Below are 23,123 nucleotides of genomic sequence, written 5' to 3' on the forward strand. Positions count from 1 at the left end.
CACATTGCTTTAAAACAGAAAAGAAAATGCTTATTCTTAGGAGCTTGAAAACAGAGAAAAGAGGGACTGTTGGAATTTTTTAGTTTAGCATTAGTTCATTTTGTTTTACCAAAAGGGGTTTATCTATTCCTACAATGTATGTAGAATAATTGTTATAATTGTTATTTAACTTGAGTGGTTCTTTCTCTGCAATTCCCAGAGTCCTTTTAAGTTGTTATTTACATAAAGAGTCTGATGAGCGTTGGGGCAAGGGTAGCTTTTCTTCAGGTACAAAAATCCCTGATTTGTAATATGTCAATTTCCATAGTGTAAACATTCTGACTACATTGATTTCAGGTTATCACTGTCATGTCCTTACTTGAGACAAGGTGCACATAATCTGCTCCTGTGAGCTGGGTATAAACTGGCTCCAGAACACACTCATGTAGGTTCTGAGGCCCTGAACCCTGATTCAGTCAATGTGGCTCTCTTTTATTCATTTTCTTGGTTTATCTGAGGAGTTTGTCCTAAGGTATTTTTGGGGAGTAAATGGAATTTTGCTGAGTTTACAAATCAATTGCTCCTGTACTAAATCCCATGTTGTTCAAAAGAATAATTAATGGAAGTACACACAATCACAACCACATCTTAATTTTTGTTGTGTTAAGATGAAGCAATGACTTGGTCAATCTCAAATACCAAGTAATTCTCAAAAATATGATTTATTTTTGAATGTAGTGTTAGTGAGTCATCTTGAAATGCATGAAATACACTACGTGAAACAACAAGAGCTTTTGAGTTACGATGGAATTTATAAGTTTTTCAATTGCCCCTCTTACTTCCTATTCTCTTATGTAATTAAAAACTGCTTTTTATGTAATACACATCAGCTTGAATTACCCAAAGATAGATATATCTGTTGACTTATTTTGCTTGTGTTTCACAAAATAATTAAATTTCTTTTTCATCTTCTGTTGAGCTATAGCATCAAAGAAAAATTATTTAAAAGGAGATTGTGAATTCTATGAAAAGACTTTGTTGCCAGCTATGATTAAGTATGGCTTTTTAAAATTTAATTTTTTCACAGATAAGTAGCAATGCTGGTAATCTTCCAATGTTAAATAAAACTTACCTGTTCTAATAAAACACGCATTAATGACCAATCTTTGAGTTTTCTAGTAAGAAACCAAACTTGAACCCTTTTACTTTTGAATAGATAAATAGGTTCTTTAAAGGTTTAGCAAACTATTTTTTCTATTAAAAAAACTGACAGAGGTATAATTTAAGATGATGAGAAAATAAGGGAGTAAATAATGCATTGTGAATAAACTCTACTAATAACACAAAAATAAAATTAATCAACAATTAGTAAAAATTATATGGGATGAATCTGAAAGCATATAGGCAAAAGGAATTTTATATTCAAGTTAAAAGAAAAAATAAACATTTTGTTTAAGTAAATATTATTTTAACAATTATCTTTTGATTTATTTTCCATAAAATCCTTCTTCATTACTTATATCCACCCATTTTATAATTATGGCCATAATCTATGAATGCAAAGAGACAAAAAAATTATATTCCTCTTGATGGGCCATTGTATGACATCTCCTCTCAACCAGGATATTGTAGGATATTTTACAGAGACAGAAACTAACAGTATTCTTAAATTCAAGGCAGCGTTAGTATGAGCCAAATAAAAACAAATAGTAGAACTGTGATCATCGTTGTCCCAGAAAAATTTCATTTCCAAACTTCCAATGCACCTTTGTAACTTTAGCTGAAAAAGTTAGTTTTCAATGTACCCCTTAATACTACTAATATTGCAATACACAGATATATTTGTATGCTGCAAAACTTCATAGTTTATAAATATTTTGTTTAAATTGTACCATCATTTTCATTGTAATTACTTGCTCGCACATACTATTTTCTTTCTTTTAAAAATAACAACATAAAATTTTTAACTAAATATATCCCTTAAAATTGAAATATCTCCACATGATTTATCACTAAATTAATTCTCATATGGTTATTTCTTCATTATGATAATTGTTAATATAAGGAAGAGTTGTGAAGAGTAACTAGGAACCAAATTCTTAGGTTGCCATTGAAAGGTTAACATTTTCCAAGCTATGGTTTCTATGCCAATGAAATTAGGAAAATACCTCTGCTTTGTCTAAGACACCTAGTGGCCTTGAAAACTAAACAAAATTTTATTAGCAATAGAAGTTAGAAAAGAATTGTAGAGAGTGCTATAACATTTATAACATATATGTAAATTTCCAAATCTGTGAAGCAGTGGTTTAAAAAATTATAATGAATATACCAGCAAGTTTATGTTTGTATTTAATAACCATCAGTATGATATTCATTTTTGTTAAATTATATATTTTTAAAAAGCAAAATGATAACTCTTCTAAAAAAACTTTCCTAGACACTTACAGTTCCGGGGCGAGGATATGGAATTCTACCCTGATAGGAAACCAGCTGATGATTGGGTCCTTCTTTGTGTGCAAAAGGCCCATTAAACACAGTCTGAATATCAGATAAGTGATACACGCACACTGCTGATCCTTTAAAAACAGAGCTAAAAAAAGGAAAAAGAAAGAGATTGATTTTCTTATTTTATAAAAATTTAAATGCAATTTTAAAAATAGATGGCAAAATTTGTGATTAAAAAGTTAAAATAGTTCATCATGGAAAGGTTCGATTTTATGGTATATTTTGTAAAGCTAAAAAACGTCTGTTTTGAAAGCCATTAATATACAAAGCATTAACACATTTAATTCATCCATGAAGGCAGTAGATGATTAGAAGTTAGAGAAAAGTTCTCAATATTCTAAAATATAGTACATCAAAGAGGTTTCAAGCAACAAAAATAAATCGATAATTTATTAAAATATGAATTTGAATTCTAAATCACTATCAGTACAACCTATTATAATTTAAGTCACAGAAATAAAATCTCACTAATAAGAGAACCCTGTACCTCTTTGTCTTAAGATTATTTTAATGTGAGAATGTTCTTACCATATTATCATAAATAGAGAAGTCTAAATTGTCATTGTTTATGAACGTTCCCTCTTAGTAACAGAAAAAAACAATAGGGCCCCCAATAGATTCATTAAATTACTTTAGTCAGTAAAATCTCATAAAATTTGGATCCTTCCTGAAAATGATTTGCATTGTCACTAAGGCAGATTGATTGACGTATTTCTTTTACATTAGATGTATAATGAAAAGCTTAGATGACCAATGGAAAACTTAGATGTCCATTGAAAAAAAAAAAAGCTATATTATTAATCATTAGCCCTAATAGTCCAAATTGACCATTTAAAAATTTTCAATATTAAACAACTGGAGTTGGGAAAAACAGAAACTAGGAAAATAATTTTTGAAACAAATGTATTCTTAATAGTTTGATTCTTTTTTTCTTCATCCAGTTCTTTGTGAGTTAAATCAAGACTACTTTCTCTGTAAGAACAGGATTGAAATCCTAAAGGACATATTTTTAGGTATCTTACAGGGAAAAATGTGATTTAAAATTAATATCACTGTGATTTTTCTTTTACATTGAATAACTCATTATGGTTTATAATCATACCATGTTTCTCCCACTAGAAAAGACTGCTAAATATTTTAAATATTCATTGTATAGTTGATTGTCTAATGGAAGGGACTCGTTACATTCTGTATTGGTCATGTCACAGCTGAAATATTGCACTGAATTTTGAGTAAAATACCTAGAGTAAAAAAAAAAATAACGTGTGAAGAAAGGTTGAGAACATGGTGAACTGTCTTGAAATATATAAGTGGGACTGGGCATTCCAGAGAAATTAGAAAACATTAAACCTATCTTCAAATATATGAAATATTGTCAGATAGAACATGAAAAGAGTTTAGTGTTGTATTATTTTCTAAATAGCTGTCATTTTAGATTGCTCCAGAAGTAAAAATTATTTCAATAGAAAAGCCAAAAGTTTTATTTGAATCATGAATCTTCAAATTATTTCCTTAAAACATCCAATATACTTTATTCCTGCATTATAATTCATTTTTTGTGCATGAAAAATATCATATAATCATTATAAATACCCTGTACAAAACTGTTTTGCAAGTGTTAATTCAACTTAAACATATTTTAGTAATCAGGCAAAAGTAATAAAATGAGAAGGTGACATCCTAAATGCTATGTAAAATTAAAGTAAAAAGAATGCTTTTGTAATAATTAACATTGTTTAATAAATTTTATTGTTTAACTTATAAAATATAATTGCTTAATAATTACCTTGATGTTGTAAAAATGCCATATACTAGTGTTGTCCTTGGGTTATCAGTTTCAAGCAGAAACACATCCTCTATAAAAGAGAAATATCATTCTTTTAAATGTCCCAAATATTAACTGTATTTAAAAAGATTTACCATAAAAATAATTTCAACTATGAAAAGTATTAGTCGGAAAGATATTCTGTAGCTTCGTTATAATTTGAAACAACTAAATGAACATTGTAAAGAAAATTAAATAAAATGTTATACAAATACTAAAGAGGTTTATGAAGATTATAACATTATGGAAACATTGCTAATCAAATAATATTAAGTGGAAAAACCACAGTGCCTATAATATAGACTAAAAGCATGTAAACCTTAAACTATACACCAGAATTCAATAAGAAGATTACAAGTAGTGTCTCTGGTTAGCAGAGCTATAGAAATTTTCCCATTTCTTCCTTTTTACTGCATTTTCTAAATATCTTTTAATGATAACATATAAAAAAGTGTTACAAATCTCAAATTCTTTTTGACCTACAGTTAGAAGTTGGAACATAGAATACTTTTTCACAGTGACTTTTTTCTTTATACTAAATAAAGCCATAAAGCAAATTTTTTGGCTTACGGTCAAAGTTGCTAGTAACATTTTTAATCAACAATCGCCCAAACAACAAGACATTTAAAGTATATTAAAGCAAAGACAATGGTATAAATAATAAGATACAGTAATATATAACAAAACTGAAAAGTAAATTTCTGATAGAAAACTGCAGTTAATAATCAATTGTAGGGATTACAAGAAATGTCTTAGTATTTAGTTACATTTTTGCAAATAAGATTCCTGCTGAGGAATACAGAGAAAAGGGTATTTATTTTAAATTCACAATGAATTTAGGACCTCTTAAGTAATAAATTAATAACCATTAGCCTTTCCATATGTGAACAAAGGCTGATACTATCTAGCTCTCCCTAAAAAACAAGAAAGACTGAAATATCCTAAGTCACTGAAACATAAACATACTTACTTGCAAAGAATTTTGAGAGAAATAATGAGTGACTAGGTTATAATGCAAAATCATACTTAGAACCTTTTTCCAGAAAAGTTAATACAAACTTTTGTTTCTATGATCAAATTAATGGTTTTTAAGGAGACTGATTATTTCAGTTTTTATAACTGTTAGAGCCAGTAAATTTTTCCACATATATTACATTTTTATTGCTTACCTCTTCGCTTGCCTCAATATCTAAGGATAACCAGTATTTTGCATTTTAATGATTTAAAGCAAAATAAAAGTCATTTCTAAATGGCACTTAGTATACTATAATGAGTACCAAAATATTTTGATCAAAAAAAAAGGGCTATTCCTTGGTACAAAGGAATCAGATTGTTAGTCCTTATTTGATCCACAAAGTAGAACTTTCCACATTTTCACACATGCTGAAAATACTTAATCCCAGAGTTACCATGAAGAACTAAGATTGGAGCACAAATTTAATTTCTACTCACACTTTTTCATCTAATCTCTATTCTGTCCATTAATTACAATAGTAAAAATATACAGCTATAGTTTCATATGAACTTATTTGAAACAGAATGTTAAGAATTTAAATACAGATGAAATACACATTTTAGAAAGCCCAAACATATCATTACTTATATGTAGTATACAAGTACATTTCTCTCTTACACATACACATACACTCTCATTCATATATCATGGTGAATTCAATTAACTAAATGTTTCAGCACGGCATTCAGAGAAAACAGATTTAAAACATACTTAAAGATATTTATTAACAATATATAGATTATTAATTCAAATGAGCACATTGTTTATGCTGAAATATTCATGTAAAATACATCCTCTTCTGAGAACTTAATGAATTTTATAAACTTTACAAACTCTCCTTCAAAAACATTTTTCAAATTAACATCTATGTACCTAATTCATCAAAGTGTGTTTCTGGACCATCTTCATCAGTTACCGAGCACACCAGCCTCGCCTTTAAGAAGGTAGTCCACTTGTTGACAAGGCTACGCAGTCCACCAGTATCATTCTGAAATTATTTTGTAAACACATTTCAGATTGCTTAAATAAATACTTAAGTTTGTTAAAAATTCAACTGGGATTCTTATTAGTTGGGGATTCATTATAGTCTGAGGGATGGATGTGTTAACTCCATTTGGATATTAATAGACTTAATTAATAGAGAGGAATATTTAAGATCTATAATATATTATAAAATAGCCAAAGGTTATACCATTATTCTCCTACAGTATGATATCAACTGAAAATGTTTCAAAAATAAATATAATGAATATATGCCCTAAAGCTTTATAAGTTTAATAATATATAATTGAAATACATGTAACATATTACGGAAAACACAAAATTTAATTTGCTTTTTCTTGACAACATTGTCTTCAATATAAACATAATTATTGTATACCGTGAAGCTTGCAGATTCTCTTGCAGTCAGGAAAGTTGATTTGTACTTAACGCCAAATGGTCCCCAATGGTTCTATTTTTTTTTTCTCCTTAATTTCTTTTCATTTACTCCTCAGTATTCCTAATTATTTGCTTTAATATAATATTTCTCCATCCGGAACAGGGAAAATGGCATTGGGATCTTTCACAAATAGTCTCTATTGATGACATTTTTTTTTCTGTATGTCCAGAACCCTTTCACCTCTTCTGCTGGTTTTACTGCCTTGTTCCAAATAATTGAGAAGCAGATGAGTTCCATAATCAATGGAATGTTGTATTATTTAAATGTAAACTATTTTAAACACAGAATTCTTTAAGAAATAATTTTACACTAAGGATGCTAATCATAAATGTCAAGGCAAGCCTGTAAAACTCCTATATGATTAGAAGACATCATGAGTTTTTTTTTTTGAGTTGCTCTGTATACTTACTGTTTATACATAAGAACATTTTGCTTAATATTTATAATTAAAATTGTATTTTACTAAAGGATTTTCTAATTTTCACTGTTGTAGATAGCTCCTCAGTAACTGTTTTCTACTGAGATTTTACTATATTTTATTCATATGAATTATTGTTACTTTCTATAATATATAATTTAGCTTTTTGTTTTTAATAGTAATACATTAAATAGAAAAGCAAAAATTAATTAAAATTGTTAAAACCACAACCAAAACATTATTTTGAATTAAGATCTTTGCTGATATAGGGTGTTTATCTCTTATGACAGATGTGAATAAACATTAATCAAAGTATCTCCTCTAAATATTATATGAATTTATAACAGCAAATAATAAAAACAGAAAGGTAAACACTGGAAAAATAAAACATTTATGTAATTTAAATTTCTTAACAGTTTTTTCAAATAGAATAGTCAAAGCAATTTTGAGAAAGAATGAATCTGGAGTTATCATACTCCTGCTTTCAAACTATATTACAAAGCTATAGTAGTCAAATCAGTATGTTAACTGGTATAAAAACAGACACATAGACCAATGCAACAGAATAGAGAGCCAAGAAATAAATCTATCTATCTATATGTATATATATGTGTATATATATATATATATAGTCGATTATATATATATATATATATAGTCGATTAACTTATGACAAAGGGGTCAAAAATGTAAAATGAGGAAAGGATAGTCTTTTCAATGAATGATGTTGGAAAGAGCAGGCAGCCACATGCAAAAAAATGAAACTGGGCCAATTTCTTACATTATACAAAATAATTAACTAAAAATGGATTAAAAATTTGAATGTAAGACCTGAAACCATAACACTCATAGAAGAAAACAGGCAGTAGCTCCTTGACATAGGTATTGGCAATAATTATTTTAATTGACACCAAAAGTGAAGCAACAAAAGTAACAATAAACAAGGGGAGTGCATCAAATTAAAAAGTTGCACATCAAAGAAAGCCATCAAAAAAATGAAAAGGCAACCTATTGTAAATCATATATATGATAAGGGAATAAGATCTAAAATATGTGAAGAACTCACACGACTTATAGTAAAAAAAAAAAAAAAAATCCATAAAAAAAATGCAGAAGATTGCAATAGACATTTTTCTAAAAAAGCATACAGATGGCCAACAAGTACATGAAAAGATACACAAAATCACTAATCATCAGAGAAATGTCAATTAAAACCACAATGGGTTATCATCATATACTTGTTAGAGTGGCTATTACCAAAAAGACAAGACATCACAAGTGTTGGCAAGGATGCAGAGAAAAGAGAACCCTTGTGCACTGTTGGTGGGAATGTGAATTGGTGCAACCACTATGGAAAACAGTATAGAGGTCTTCAAAAAATTAAAAATAGAACTATCACATGATCTAACAATTCCACTTCTGGGCATTTATCTAAAGAATATGAAAACACTAATTTGAAACGATGTATGCACCCCATATTCATTGCAATATTATTTATAACTGCCAAGATAATGAAATAACCTAAGTGTCCATCAACAAATGAATGTTAAGGAAATGTAATATATACACATTGGAAAACTAGTCAGCCATGAAAAAGAATGAAATTTTGCTGTTTGTGACAATGAGGATGGACCACTATGCTAAATGAGATAAGTCATATGCAGAAAGACAGATGCTATATGATCTCTTATATTTGGGATCTAAAACAAAAATTATAAAAAACAGCTCATACATACAGAGAACAGATTGGTGATTGCAAGTTACAGGGTTAGGTGTGGAAGAAATGGGTGAATATTTGCATTTTGTTTTAGTTTAAGTAAATTGAATTTAAAAACCAAATTAATACTTACAGGACATATTCTAGCAATCATGGAATGTATCTGCTTTGTGCTTCTGCTATTGTCAGTCAGTTTCTCTTTGAAGAAGAAGTAAATCTTAGCATCATTTGGATCAGTTCCATCTGGGATGACATGTGCATCCACAAACATAGGTTCTGAAAAAGATAACAAAGACTATATGTATATCCATGATGAAAATCCATCTTCTTTTCATCCAAGTAGACCACAGGCACATGCATTCTCTATCTTTGGTACAGAGAAATAATCCAATGGTCATAGTCAAAAAGTCTAAAAGCAGTAATTGTATTTAGTCAACATGCTTCATTTGGAATGTCAAGTGCCACAAAATACAGCTACAATATAACAGCTCAATTATTTTTCTATGTCTGTAATACATTCTAGAAGTTCAGTAAATGCAAAAAAATCTTTGTGCACTGATGAATTTTTAAAAATTGGAAAAATTTTTCTACCAGCTATTTCCCATGGAATCTGATAGTCATTTCATGGTGGGGTGGGGGGTAGATACTTTTTTTTCAAAATGTGGTTTTCAATCTAGTGCATATAAACTCAAATTCATTGAAGCAGAAGGAAGAGTTGGGAGTCTAAGATGTAAAAAACACATTTTTCTTAAAATACAGTGTATGAAATAAAAGGAAATGTTCTAAGGAAAAAAAATGAAGTCATTTGAAGACATAGAGGGATTCCTTACTTCAAGAACAAAATAACTTTTAGGATACTCTATTTCCAGATGTATTGGAGGAATAATTTGAAGAAGTAAATGGACAATCAATGCTTTCTTGTGCTGGTCTACCAACGAAATAAGATGCTTAACTGTGGCAATTAGTGTTTAACTGTGCAATGTTAAGTGAATTGCCAAATTTAGGGTGAACTAGAAAACTTCCCGAGGGTGAAATGACAAAAGGTTTAGTGGTTTCTTCCTCCTCTAAACAACAGCAACAGATTGAAATTGTGCTTTAAAATCAAATGAGCACCTTTCATGATGTAAATTTAATGTGATCCTGAGAACTGGAAACAGCTGAATATTGATAATCATAAAACTATCATACCTATAATTTCTATTACGTATTAGTCAAATTATAAAAAGTATATACACTAGTTTTATAATTTTAGAATCTAAGTATAAAACAAATACCTTATTCATTATATCTGTCATAAAATTAGAAAAAATTCAGATAAGACATTATTAAAATACGTCAAGCAAGTCAAATAGTAAATAGCATATTTAATGGTAATATGTTACAGAAACAACTGGAGAAGATTGTTGTGTATGGGCATGTATGATAAATATCACTGCCATTTTTATTTATTCATATATCCTATGATAATTGTATGATGGTTAATAAAGAGAATATGAATTATCAACAATTGCAATTATTTATTCTAAATATTTAAGACCATAAATTACAGAATTATTGTTATTCATGTCATGGCCTGGTATTATAATATTTTAACTATCTTAACCTAATTTTTACTATGGAATTAAACAAATTAGTTTAAAACATGATTCTCAAAAAAATGCATAAAACATTTTCTTACCACTTAGCCATTTCGAATTGTGTTGATCAGTTCTGACTGCATTCCTTTTAGTTAAACTTCGAAAAATAGCAGCATCTGTCCCCATGAAATCTATATACATTCCAGAAAAAAGTTCTTCATCTATGAAAAAGAAAATGTCAACAAAGTTGTAAATGTTTTTAAGACTATTTAAAAATCAAGAGCTTGCTTATTAGATCATCCCTATATTACAGTTTATAATTATTAATTGGTTTACACTGTCCACCAAATAAAAAATTTGGTAGTTTCATCTGAAATTTGGCAGTTTCATTATTGCCTTTATGATTACCAAAACAATTTTATTCTACATAGGAATAAAAATTCCTCTGTCTGTATTTAATTATACTCAATACTTAAGTTTATATTGTGTGTATCAGAAATGGCAGAATAACATATATAGAAGATTATAAATGACTTAATTAAATATTACTTTGTTTTAATAAATAAAAGATATTGTAAGAGTCAGAAAACTTGGTTTCTATTTTTGGTAGTAATTATCAAACTTGGAATTAGGGCTAAGTGATTTAGCACCCTGATTTTCAATCTTCTCATCAGTAAAATATTGGAATTCAATTATGATCTCAAAAGTTCTCGCCACATATTAAAAATTATTTGATTTTACTGAATAAATTAAAAACAATAATTTTTATTATTATTTCATGACATAAAGGCAACATTAAAATTGTCAAAATACTATTAATGATAAAATAATTTCATTAAAAGTATATGTTTGAATTTTGAGTGCCAGAAGGTTTCTATAAGGTAAATAACATGCTACTTTTTCAACTGTGACATATAATATATTAAATTATGTTAATAATATAATATTAATAAGCCACATATGGCTTAACATGTTAAGTCATAAAAAATAGAATGTAGAAACAAGAAAAGATACTTTTAAATTAAGTTAAATTATCATTATTAATGGATAATCATATTTTAATCTGTATATACATAATATTTAAGATTTAGTAATTCATTAAAATTCATTTAAATCTTTATCCCAGTAAGGACAGTAACATTAACTTGGTATGTGTAACCCTAGAGCATAAAACAGTAGTTAAATATCTATTTAAAAAATAATAAAATTTATCAGGTCTGGCCCACTGAACCACCATGTAGCTGTGTTCTTTGACTGATGTTCTAGAATTAGTGCCTGGCTACCTTCAGACTGTGGTCATTTTGGCAGTAGTGGGACATTTTGAAGCACTCTAAGCTCACTGTTTAGTAACAAGCAATATCAACTAGCCCCGGATAGAATGGAGAATGGAATGTTTTTAATATGTGCTCACCAGGGAATGACTAAGACCCCTACCAGTTAGCAAGTGGGCATAGCAGGCATTGTGTTGCCCAGTTCTGCTTCCTAGTAGGGATCTAAAGCTCATGGGAACAGATTATAGGGAGATAAAAAAAATGTACATGAAAACATTTGAGCAGTTTAGCTTTAAAATTCTGTGAACATTTTTGGACTATTTACACAAGTAGATACAATGGTTGTTAAATTAAAATAACTTTGCAATTAATTATTTTATACTTTTCATAACCAATCATCCTGAAAACAGTGGGTTCCAAATTCCTGTTACTCAACAGATTGAATAGCACAGCTATCAATTATCATATCTGTCTCCAAGAAGGAAAGTAAAAAGGACATGCAGAGGATGGTGTATTGAGAAGAGGGCTGATTCTAATCCTATTGCATAGAACCTTATTAGTTATGTCTTAAACCTAACAAAAGTCTGCATGCCTGACTTCATTTCCTGTCTTAAATTCTTAGTAATGTTAAAGAAAGTTTGCGATAATAAAGTTTCTGCTTTATTTTCTATAAACAATATTTAATTCATGTCACTTTAGAAAGAATTTTGTTTGAAAGTAGGTTTTTTTCCCAGAATTTCTTTGTAAGATTTATCCAAAGATAAACATGCCTTTTAACTTTAATTTAAAACGCTTTTGTTTTCCAATTGTACTTCCACTGACCAGAAAAATTTTATGAGGTTTTTGGTAAGTTCTTTAAGAGATACAATCTGACTTCTTTGTTGTGCTACAACAATGACTAAAAACAGCAAAAGAGCACTAAACTTTCACGTTGGGTTAGATGCCACGTATTGTGAAACTGAAATTCTAATTATCAATGGCACTTTATAGAAATCTTTTAACTAATCTGTGTTATTTAGTGCATTACAATTGAACACAAATGATAATGCACTATGTGGTAGAGTGAGATGATTGCACAAATCTACTCTGCAATATTGCAGACAATATTGGAGATCGTTTTAGAGAGATAATCAATAGAACAAATAAAATGACAAATACAAGCTTATAAGGCGTTTTGCTCTTTTTGGCTTCAGTTTTTAAGTTAAGCATATTGTTTAATGATTTTCATTAATAGTGTAGTTTGTAATGTTTATCTAAATATTAAAAGGTAGTATAGGAACATGAGCATAGAAATTGAAGTCTTAGGTCCTTGAAAAATGAAGGCCAATAACTAACTTTAATTTTGTATAAAAAATCCAGTTCTCTGAGGGAAAAACTATTAAATGGCTTACCACAGATTTAACAGGGAGATTCGTAATGCCTTATTCTAACCTTTTCTTATTCTAAAAAATATTTGAGGAGATAAAACTCCATTGTTAGCATTAATAAATCTTTGAAGTTTATTTTTATTGCATTTAACTCGAAAGAAATGAAAACTCTATATATTTAACTAGTATTATATGTATATATATCATAGTTTCTGAAGGTAAACAAAATTTCCTTCTTAAGGAAGAAAAGACTTCCAAAACACTACTTTTATTAAATAAAATTTAGAAATGTATCCGGAAACCCTGCATCAGATATATTTGTATATCTGTTAGTTGCAAAGTTTCCTAATTTTTTGTCCTAATGATATATTTTCATCTCCTCCCTGCCCAACCTGAGTGACCACATGAAAATAATTCACTGGATAACGTCCAAGCTCACTTTTTAGTCAGTCCTAGATATGCCTGCCTTAATTTAGTTTCCAGATATGAGAAAGAAAGATGGGTTGCCTCTTTAAATGAAGCAAAGCATTTTGAAAACAATAATTATTTCTCCACCTGTTCTCTTGTCAAATGATGTAATTTTACCACTGGCAATACACAGAGAAAGCAAAAGGGGGAAAGCACCTACTGTATAGTCAACACTGAAATCCAAGATCTGTCCCCACAGTCAACTCATGTTAAAGCAGACATATTCTAGAAGTATCTTAATTTACTAGAAGAGAACGTCTTTTAAGTAAGTTATAGAAAGGCATTTGATAACCGAGATTCAAAGACATTGATTTGTTAGTATTAGCAGGAACAAACAATTGTGCCCATTTCTTAACTGATATATTTTATCTAAAATGAGAAAATGAAAACGTAACTTTATTATTATCTCTTTTTTAGTATAGCAACTTCTAGACAATCCACAGAGAATACACTTGGCTAACACATGCACTTTGTCATTCTTTCATTTGAAATAAACACCATTTTTAATGACTTGTAATGATTACTAAAACATGAGGAAAAGTGGATATATTTAATTCTAGAAAATAACTACAGAAAACAATGAACATTATTATGCATTAATATGTAGATTTATAAACATATACAGATTTTCTTTTTTTGTAAATTGTTTACTTGCTCTAGGAATGACAGCACTGCCATATTAGTTGAAAATTCATGTTTATCATTTAATCATGAATATTCCTGGAAATGAGAAATTAGAATTTCTATTTATCAGCATACAACTTCCTTCCTATTATTTTACTCATGTACTATCATCCGTGTAATTATAAAAAAATGAGCATACCATGTCATAAATTTATTTTCCTTAATTTCCTCTCCCTCCCTCTTTTATTTTCCCCTCCCTCTTTCATTTTTCACTTACTGATCATAACAGACACTGTGTTTACATTGGGGTTGAAAGAGCAGCGTCCTTTTCCAGATTCACATTTGGAGTCAATTATGAAAACTTGGTCCTTTAAATATAGATAAAATTGAAAAATGTAGTAATAATAAATAACTTTATATTTAGTTAACAAATTATTCTTTAGTAAAACAAATCATCACCATAAGCTTTCTACTTGGTTATTCATGCCTTTCCAATTTAGTATATTAAGACATTCTTGACCCAATATAAAGAAACCATTGATAAATTGCAAGCTAACCTAAGTAGGTCAAATTCTTATCTTATTACATTTCCAATAGAGTTAATCCAACAAGTTTTCCTCAAATCAATATTAGTAAAAAAAAAAAAAAAAAAAAAAAAAGGAAATTAAGGATTACTATAAACCTGAACTAGTTAAGTTGGACATTGACCAAATGCAGAAAACTGTCCACAGAGGAAGAATGGGTACAGGATTGCAATATTTCAAAAATAGGCAAGACCCTTTTAAACATAAAATTTTGTTACCGGTTAATTTAGTTATATAAAGCATTATACTAGATTCAGCACAGTAATTCATAATTTAGATAAAAATGCTTCATTTACTCTTTTAACAAAAATATATTGAGCATCGACTAGGTACCAGGCACTGACAAAACATTTGGGATACAGTAAACAAAATAGACAAAAATCTTTATCTTCAAGTTATTTATAATATAATGCTGGAGAATATAAATACATCAATGTAGAATATAAAGAGAATAAAAACATAAAATATAGAGTATATTAGATAGTGCTCAGTGCTTAGGAGAAATATTAAGCAGGGAATGGAACTAGGGAAGCCCAGGGACTATGGGCAATGGGTTTAGTTTGAAATATAATGACTGCTGTAGTCTCACTGAGAGCGAACAATTTATCTTTTTTCTTATGTAAATTAGTAAAAGCTAATACTAAAATTCAATGAAAAAAAATGTTGGTTTCATTAGATGGTGGAGAACTATAATTATCAAACTAAAATTTTTCAAAATGATCCTAAAAGTAACGTCAGCTCAGTATTTTTCAGAATGAAAATGAAAGGATCACAATGCTACTTTAAGATGATTGGGCCTTACCTTGTGCTTTAAGAAGATTGAGAATGGCAGTTAAAAAACAGACACAGGATTCAAGAAAATAGATTGGTTTTCAACTGTGGTAGTCCAAGACTTAAGTAATAATAAACTGGCATGCCAGAATCTCAGTGGTTATGGTAAAAGCAGTAAAGGTACAAGAGAATTTGTAAAGTAAAAATCAGCAGAGCTTGGCATTCAATTACAAATTGGATGCAATTCAGGAAGATGAAGAAAACAAAGATGAATCTGAAGTTTTGAATCCTTAAAGAAAATAAAACTAGTTCATTTTTGTAATATTGAGTTTGATGTAGTGGCAGGACTTTCCTTAGCCAATAGTGATGCACAGACCTTAAAAAGAATCACGGTACTTTAGCCTGGAAAGGTCCTCTTCAATGAATTAACTCTACAGATGTGAATATGACTTGCCCAAGACCTTGTAGCTAAACAGTGACAAATGAAAATTAAAATTTAGTCTCCAGGCTCCTAACCACATCTGGTTTCTAAAAGATCATCATTTATATAATGACTAAACTAAATAAATTATAAACTTGAGGAAAAACAATAAAATTAGTAAGCCTGTTTATGATTCTTTAGTCAGAGATGTACGTAGATTTGATGCAAAAAGTGAAAGTCGGCACTGCAGGAATTGGTGAGATTGCTTAGCTAACACTTGCTCTCCACTGCCCTGCTCCTCGGTTGCACAACATCCTTGTATTCACACAGTTATAGATTTTGTTATCACCCAGCAGAGAGATGCTCCATGTGAATGAATAATCACTACTTCAAGCACCATGCAACAATTCTTTGAACTCATCTCTTAAGAACTCTATTTTTTTCCGGGTCATCAACATTCTCTTTTTTTGACTTTCTTTATTAACCAGTTTAGGTTCAAAATTTTTTCATTTCAATAATTTTGCAAAAATATTAAATTCCTTGAATCTGAGGTGTATTCATTGCATCCACAGGCTGGAAGGACACATCTATCTTTGTTCTCCAGACTTGCCTCCAAATTTCTTAAGCATTTTGCAGAAGATGATTCAACAAGGTAAATCTAACATGGTATAGATTTGTGGTCACAAATCCAAAATGAACCCTATGTACTATACTTCTCAGCAGCCTTTGATGGGCACTCTTGTCAACTGGTTCTTCCATTAATGATTTCAAATCATTGCCATGTTAGTCAAATCTCCTAACTTATTCTCAGCTCACATGATACTCATGTTGCTGTGAAAGTGAAGTGCTTAAATGAGATATCTGTAACTTCTGATTACCGAACACATAAACATATATACACTAATACAACCACTAATTCAGGAGAGAAACTATTTCTCTTATTTTGAAGACAATCCCTCCACCAATGCTTTGAATTCATTCTTTTCCAGTCTTCTTAGGCAACTTATACTTTCCATTATGCCTTCTCTTTTTTTGTTAACTGTATCCTTTACATCATAGTTTAAACAATCCTTTCTGCTCCTACACATTACTCTCCTTCAGAGTCACATTCCTTGAATAATTTCATATACTCAACAGCATTTCCTGACTTCTTACTTCCTTCTCAATGCACTTTGGGCACTGAACTTCAACTGTTCTATTAGCACCTTTTTAGATGAGATCCTTACTGACAATCATGCTATACAATTCAGTGCTGACTTTCAGACCCCACCTTACTTGGATTCTCAGTGGTATTAGAGATTGTCGCTCATTTCTATCTTTTTTAAATGATTTATTTTTATTCCCAGAACAAACACACTCTTGCTTCCTCCTCCCCTCCACCCATTTCTCTGGCTGTTCCTTTTTACTATTGTTTGTAAGTCTCTTTTCCTCCATCTGCCCATAAAGTTAGGACATCCTCAAGTCTCACCCATAGTTACTCTTCTTTTTTTCACACTGTACTCTTCCTGCATAATTAACCCCACTCTTTGCTTGAGCTCCAGTTGCTCTTATAAAGCAATGACTCAAGCATTGATATAGCCAACTTTATATTCAACTGCCTACTTTATATTTACTTGTATCTTTCAACAGCATCTCAGATTCAAAAGAACCAAACCTAGGCTCATAATCTTAACCTCAAACATGGTTCCCTTCAGTGTTTCACATCTTAGTTCATGGCAACTACATAATTAAAGAGGCCAAAAATACAAATGACGATGACAAAAAAAGTCAATGTCTACATTATATTTCTTTTTCCATAGCCGAATCCACCAATATCACCTATACTATTTTACACTCCATGTATTTTTCTGTCTTCATTGCCACCACCTGAGTACAATCAACTCTTTATTAGCCTACTACATCAACTCTCTAACTGATCTCAACCACCAACCACCATCAACCTCCCAACCACTCCCCACCGTAAATCATTTGTAAAATAACACACAAGTGACAGTTCAATTCTGCTTAAGCCATTTTCAACTTAAGATTGTTCCAGGTGCTTCTCCTTTAAAATAGGAAAAATACAAATATCTTAAAAATACCCAACAAGTTCTGACATGATTTAGTTTCTGCCATTATTCTCATTCAATAAAAGAATTTGTAGATTGAATCAATAAGAGAAAATAACAGAACAGGAAAGAGAGCTGGTGGTGAAAAATTAAAAAAGAAGGCATAGCAAAATATCCCACGGTTTTATGAGTTAACGAAGGCACTGAGAAATAGAGGGCATGAACATGTTATAGATTGGACTAGGAGAACAGATGTTGACTAGGGGAGTTGATTGATCATTGAGAAATCTTTCTCATTAGAAAATAATTTTAATTAATGGCTTGCAATGAAAGATGAAGAGAGGTTTAACAAAGACATGAATAGAAATATAAAAACTAAAAGTATGGCCTACTAATCTTTAAGAAGTTTTGTAATGAAGTAAAAAGAAAGAAAGAAGTCTTAAAAAGTCACAGATCTAAGAAACAATTTTAAGGAAAAGAAACATAATTCTATTTCTAAAAAGAAAACAAAAGTAAATGCAGGAGAAAGGGAATTAAAATATAAAACAGAGTGATAAAGGTTATTAACCAAAGAGCTTTATTGATAAGCGCAACTTTTCTTCTGACAAGGAAAATGTATGACTTTTCTTCTGAGAAGAGGAAATCCCAAAAAGATGCATAGTTTGGTGACTAATTTGGTTCAAAAGCACAGGAAATAATTTGGATGCTTGGGATGTTCTTGGTCATCTGTGATATTCTTGATCAGTCAAAGGTAAGGTTATCTACTTGGTGAGTGGCAGGGTCAGGGGCTTAAAAGGTATTCAATTGTTGGAACTAATGTTATGAAGACATCTGATAAAACCAGAGATAAGGTGTGACAATATTCCAAGAATGTTCAGCAAAACTGACCAATAATTGTTTTTAATTAATGTTTTATTCATTATTTGAAGTTATTATTTACATGTGTTGCTTTACCTTTTTCCAAGACAGAAGACAGAGAACAAAAATAGTAGGCAGAAGAGAACCATGTTTAGGAAATAATACAGCAAGGATTGTGGCTCTTTAGATGAGCGCTGTTAAAATGCTCTAGGAAAGTTCTGAACCAGTCTCCCAAAATAATGGAAGATTCACAGGGTATAATAAAATTGTGTGTTGTTTTAAACGTGAAGTAGGCCAATAAGATACTCTCTGAGAACCAATGAATTGCTATTTGACAGGCAGATAAAAAAAGTGGTGGATAGTGTCTCTGAAATAAAACTGAATAATTGATGAGTATTCCACCCTAACCTGATTCACTTTCAAACTGGTTTCAAATACATGAAAAATGATATTTATTAGTACTAACATAGGGTATTAGCAGTAAGTACTATCTCTGGTCATTATAAAGCACATTGTTAGTGATGAATAAGAATAAGAACTCTTTCAAACTACAACTGCATCATGTGGTCATTTGATGCTAGGGGACCTTTTTTCCTAAACTAAAGAAAATAAATACATTAGATGTTTGATAAAACTGCATTCTATATTTACTACAGATATGTATATAAATATGTTATGATAAAACTCTTTAACTTGATTAGCAAGCGCAGCATATAAAGTTTAAAATTTATTATTCTTTTTATTCTTAAATTAGCTTTTAAAATGTTCACATATTATTTAAAGAGATTAATTAATAGAAATACTTCCCCTTTGAAACATATCTTTTGAAGTGAGAATAAAGTAGTTCATATTTAGTAAAGTGATTAAAATTTATTCCATGCTCGCTCTCCAAAGGAGATTATTTTTTCGGACAGACTTTCCAATTAAGCCGTGAAGTGCATAGTGGGCAATTTGTACATGGGAAAATGATTTCATTTGAAATCTGTACTCTGAAAACTGCTATGCTATTGTTGGCCAGTACAGTGACTGCACAGTCTACAGTAGAGTGTCTGACAGATTGCAGACGTCTGGGGCAGTAGTTTATTTAATCAATTGATCATAGGCATGTGGTTCTAATGACAAGCTCAATGCAGCCAACTGTACTCTTCCAAGAAGCATAGCTTTATATTTCTTTAAAAATTTTAATATTTTATATCATCTTGAACCACTTGGAAGCCTCGATATGGGGTCAAATTATAATTACTGTTATTTTTAATGATTTTTTATTCACCAAGAAAAATATGTATAAATTACATGTCTAAAAAACTTTAATTATGAAGGAATATAGAAAGAATCATTGTTTAATTATATTAGTACTACAATAGATTAACTCTTGTTAAAGAAAAATAAACTTAATAAGGTATATCAGTGGCTACAATTCTAATTTGTAAAATTGAATTAAGACATTATTTAAGTACTGAACTTCCTAGATTAAAGTTGCATAATGAAACCAAAGCAAGATAATTTGAAAGAATTCAGTTTTTAAAATACTTACATTCTTTTAGTCGAACAACATGTTTGACTAAAAGAATGAAGAAAAACTCTTTTGCTCAAATGAATAGTTTTCTCAGTCAATAATTGTGAACAGCAATAAACACAGTCTTAAATATCACAGGTAAGGTTGAGTCAACTGTATGTTTGACTATGTGTTAGCTATATACTTAGTTTTAGCAGATGCTTTTGCCTCAGAACCAAAATCATTTAAACCAATGTAAGAATAAGGCTAGAATATCCTAGTGTGGGTCAATGTTGGTCTAAAATGAAAATATAATTTATTAATCACATAAAATTATTTTCAGCAAAGGCACTTGGCATCCTGCTTTACACATCTTTTACAGGTATGTAGCTCATAAAAGTTTACAAAATATGAAAGATAAATAAGGAGTTATTTGAAATAGATTTGAGAAAAGTGAGTTTATACTATGTTTCCATAATTTGGAGCAAAAAGTATCAGTATCTTACATTCTAAGTAATTATGAGATCACACCATTTTTCTTTATCTTTTGCAGGTTTTGCATTCAGAAATTATATATATATATAAAATATAAAATATATACATACATATATTATATATGTATATATAATATATATTTTTTACTTGAAGGCAAAAAGTTATATTTTAAGAAATTTGGCAGACAGAAACAAACTGTAATATATTTTGTGTTTTTTTGTGTGTGTTTAAAGCACTTGAAACTTTTTATGACTATTGATATTTCCAAGTTTTTACTGTAAAATACAGTTTTAAGGAACTTTTAATACTAACCAAAACAAAGAATGAAAAATTGTTACACTTACCTCTGATCTCCTCCCTCTGTTCAAATAAGTACAGACTGGGCTGAAAGCACCACTCCCACAAACATACAAATGAGTGCGGTTGAAAGCCTGTATTACACGAACAAAGTTCCCACAGCCATGCTGAAAGAATAGGTAAACAAGTAGTTGGTAACCCAATGACTATTGCTATTTCTAAGTATTGTTGTGAAACTTTGCTATACATTTTTCTTTATATTCTTTTTCATTGTTAGGATGTAATAGAATAACACAGTTTATACTGTTGCTTTATTTCTGAAGGAAAGTTGTCCAACATAGACTATGAGTAAAATAAAGTCTCTCTCATATTTTATTTCTATATATTGTGTAAATTTTTATATTCTGAAACTTTATAGACTTAATCTTTACCTGAGAAAGTTTAGAAATTGTAAAGTATATCAGTTTTTCCTAAAAACATTATACATATGCACACGCACATAAATGCTTAACATAAACATGTTTTGAATAAAATTGTGCTTATAAAAGAGCTATATTGTCATTAATACACAATGAAAAACACTATTGGTCTTTACAATTGGTGGATAAAACAAGTCTCTAACAAAATGTCAGCCAGTATCGTTGCTTACTTTGAAAAATGATGCAATCATTACCTCTCTGCCCTTGATCTCCTAAAATATCATCTTCTCCAAAATCCCTTTTCTCACCTGCTCCCAGTCCAACCACTGAAAATTGTCATTTATTCGCTCAATGAATTGAAAAATTATTATTATAATTATAAGTTGACTATGATCCTGCAGAAGTACATAAACATTGTCAGAATCAAATGCAGATCTCTGTTATTGAAATAATCATTGGGTGATCTACATTTGCTAGACTCACTGTCATTTGCTGTCTACAAATTAATCAAGCTTGAGAATGAATGTTATTCCCTTCACAAAGTCATTTTTCTCTCAAAGAGTATTACTAAACATATTGTTACAAATCAAAGACAATTTTTTTAAAGTAAAAATAAATATATCAAAAGGTAACTAGTTTTCCCAGGGGTAGTCAGAGACTATAGGTGCTTACATAGAAGTTACATTTAAAGTCAATATTATATTATATTTTCCTATTATTTTCTCCTTTTATATTCATTATTATTGACAGTAAATATATGCTTATTTTCCTATGTAGTAATTATATACATGCGTTTCTCTTATGGGTTTTTATTATCAAATAATCAATCATTAGCTCAGCCGTCAACAAAATTAAACCTTATAGACCAGACTATACACTTTATTTTTATTTTAAGACATTAAAGATTTTTGTTAAACACATAGTGTCACTGTATCTTGACACCTGTTTATAGAGGTTCCTGGGAATTGACTACATAACTGCAGATGACATTGTGTTTCTCTGGAGATAAAACATAGATGAAGTGTGATGTGTACATAATATGTCGATGTTAAGGGTATCTGTGAGTAATGAGACTTTTGTTTATTTTTTTCATATTCAAGTTTAGTCATTCTGGGATTCTGTATATAATATTTTTCCATAAACCATGAATTCAATAGTATCTTTTATGTTTCAAATACAGATTATATTTATTTCATGTATATATCTATATATAATATAGATACTTATTAAGGATAATATTTGTTGAGAACTTATTATGTGCTAGACATTGAAATAATCATTTTTATTTAATCTCTTTTATTTCCCAAGAGGTTTAATTTTTTACCTTTATATCTCATATTTATTGAGCATATTATATATTATTACTTAAGCACTTTACATTCATTCAATTTTCTTTACAACAATTCAACCCCTTTTAGAAAAACAAAGCCTAGAACTTTTTCAGATAACTTGCCCGAGGCCATATACCTAGAAAAGGGTAAAGCAGATTTTTAAACACAGATATGTCTAACACATCTTGCACTTTTAA

The 23,123-nt window shown here is 29.7% G+C and overlaps 1 protein-coding gene across 1 annotated transcript in view; it reads right to left on the minus strand.

Moving 5' to 3' along the window:
* Positions 1 to 23,123, minus strand: part of SEMA3C (semaphorin 3C) — a 156,042-nt gene that overhangs the window by 47,936 nt on the left and 84,983 nt on the right. The window contains exons 5-11 of the mRNA XM_036230299.1: positions 21,224 to 21,343; positions 14,485 to 14,575; positions 10,579 to 10,698; positions 9,034 to 9,176; positions 6,198 to 6,312; positions 4,271 to 4,340; positions 2,425 to 2,569 (exon numbers count right to left, since the gene is read on the minus strand). Coding sequence (XP_036086192.1) covers positions 2,425 to 2,569; positions 4,271 to 4,340; positions 6,198 to 6,312; positions 9,034 to 9,176; positions 10,579 to 10,698; positions 14,485 to 14,575; positions 21,224 to 21,343 — 804 coding nt within the window. The remainder of the gene's footprint in view (positions 1 to 2,424; positions 2,570 to 4,270; positions 4,341 to 6,197; positions 6,313 to 9,033; positions 9,177 to 10,578; positions 10,699 to 14,484; positions 14,576 to 21,223; positions 21,344 to 23,123) is intronic.

This window comes from Rousettus aegyptiacus, unplaced genomic scaffold (assembly GCF_014176215.1).
Source record: "Rousettus aegyptiacus isolate mRouAeg1 unplaced genomic scaffold, mRouAeg1.p scaffold_m13_p_13, whole genome shotgun sequence".
Classification (NCBI taxonomy): domain Eukaryota; kingdom Metazoa; phylum Chordata; class Mammalia; order Chiroptera; family Pteropodidae; genus Rousettus; species Rousettus aegyptiacus.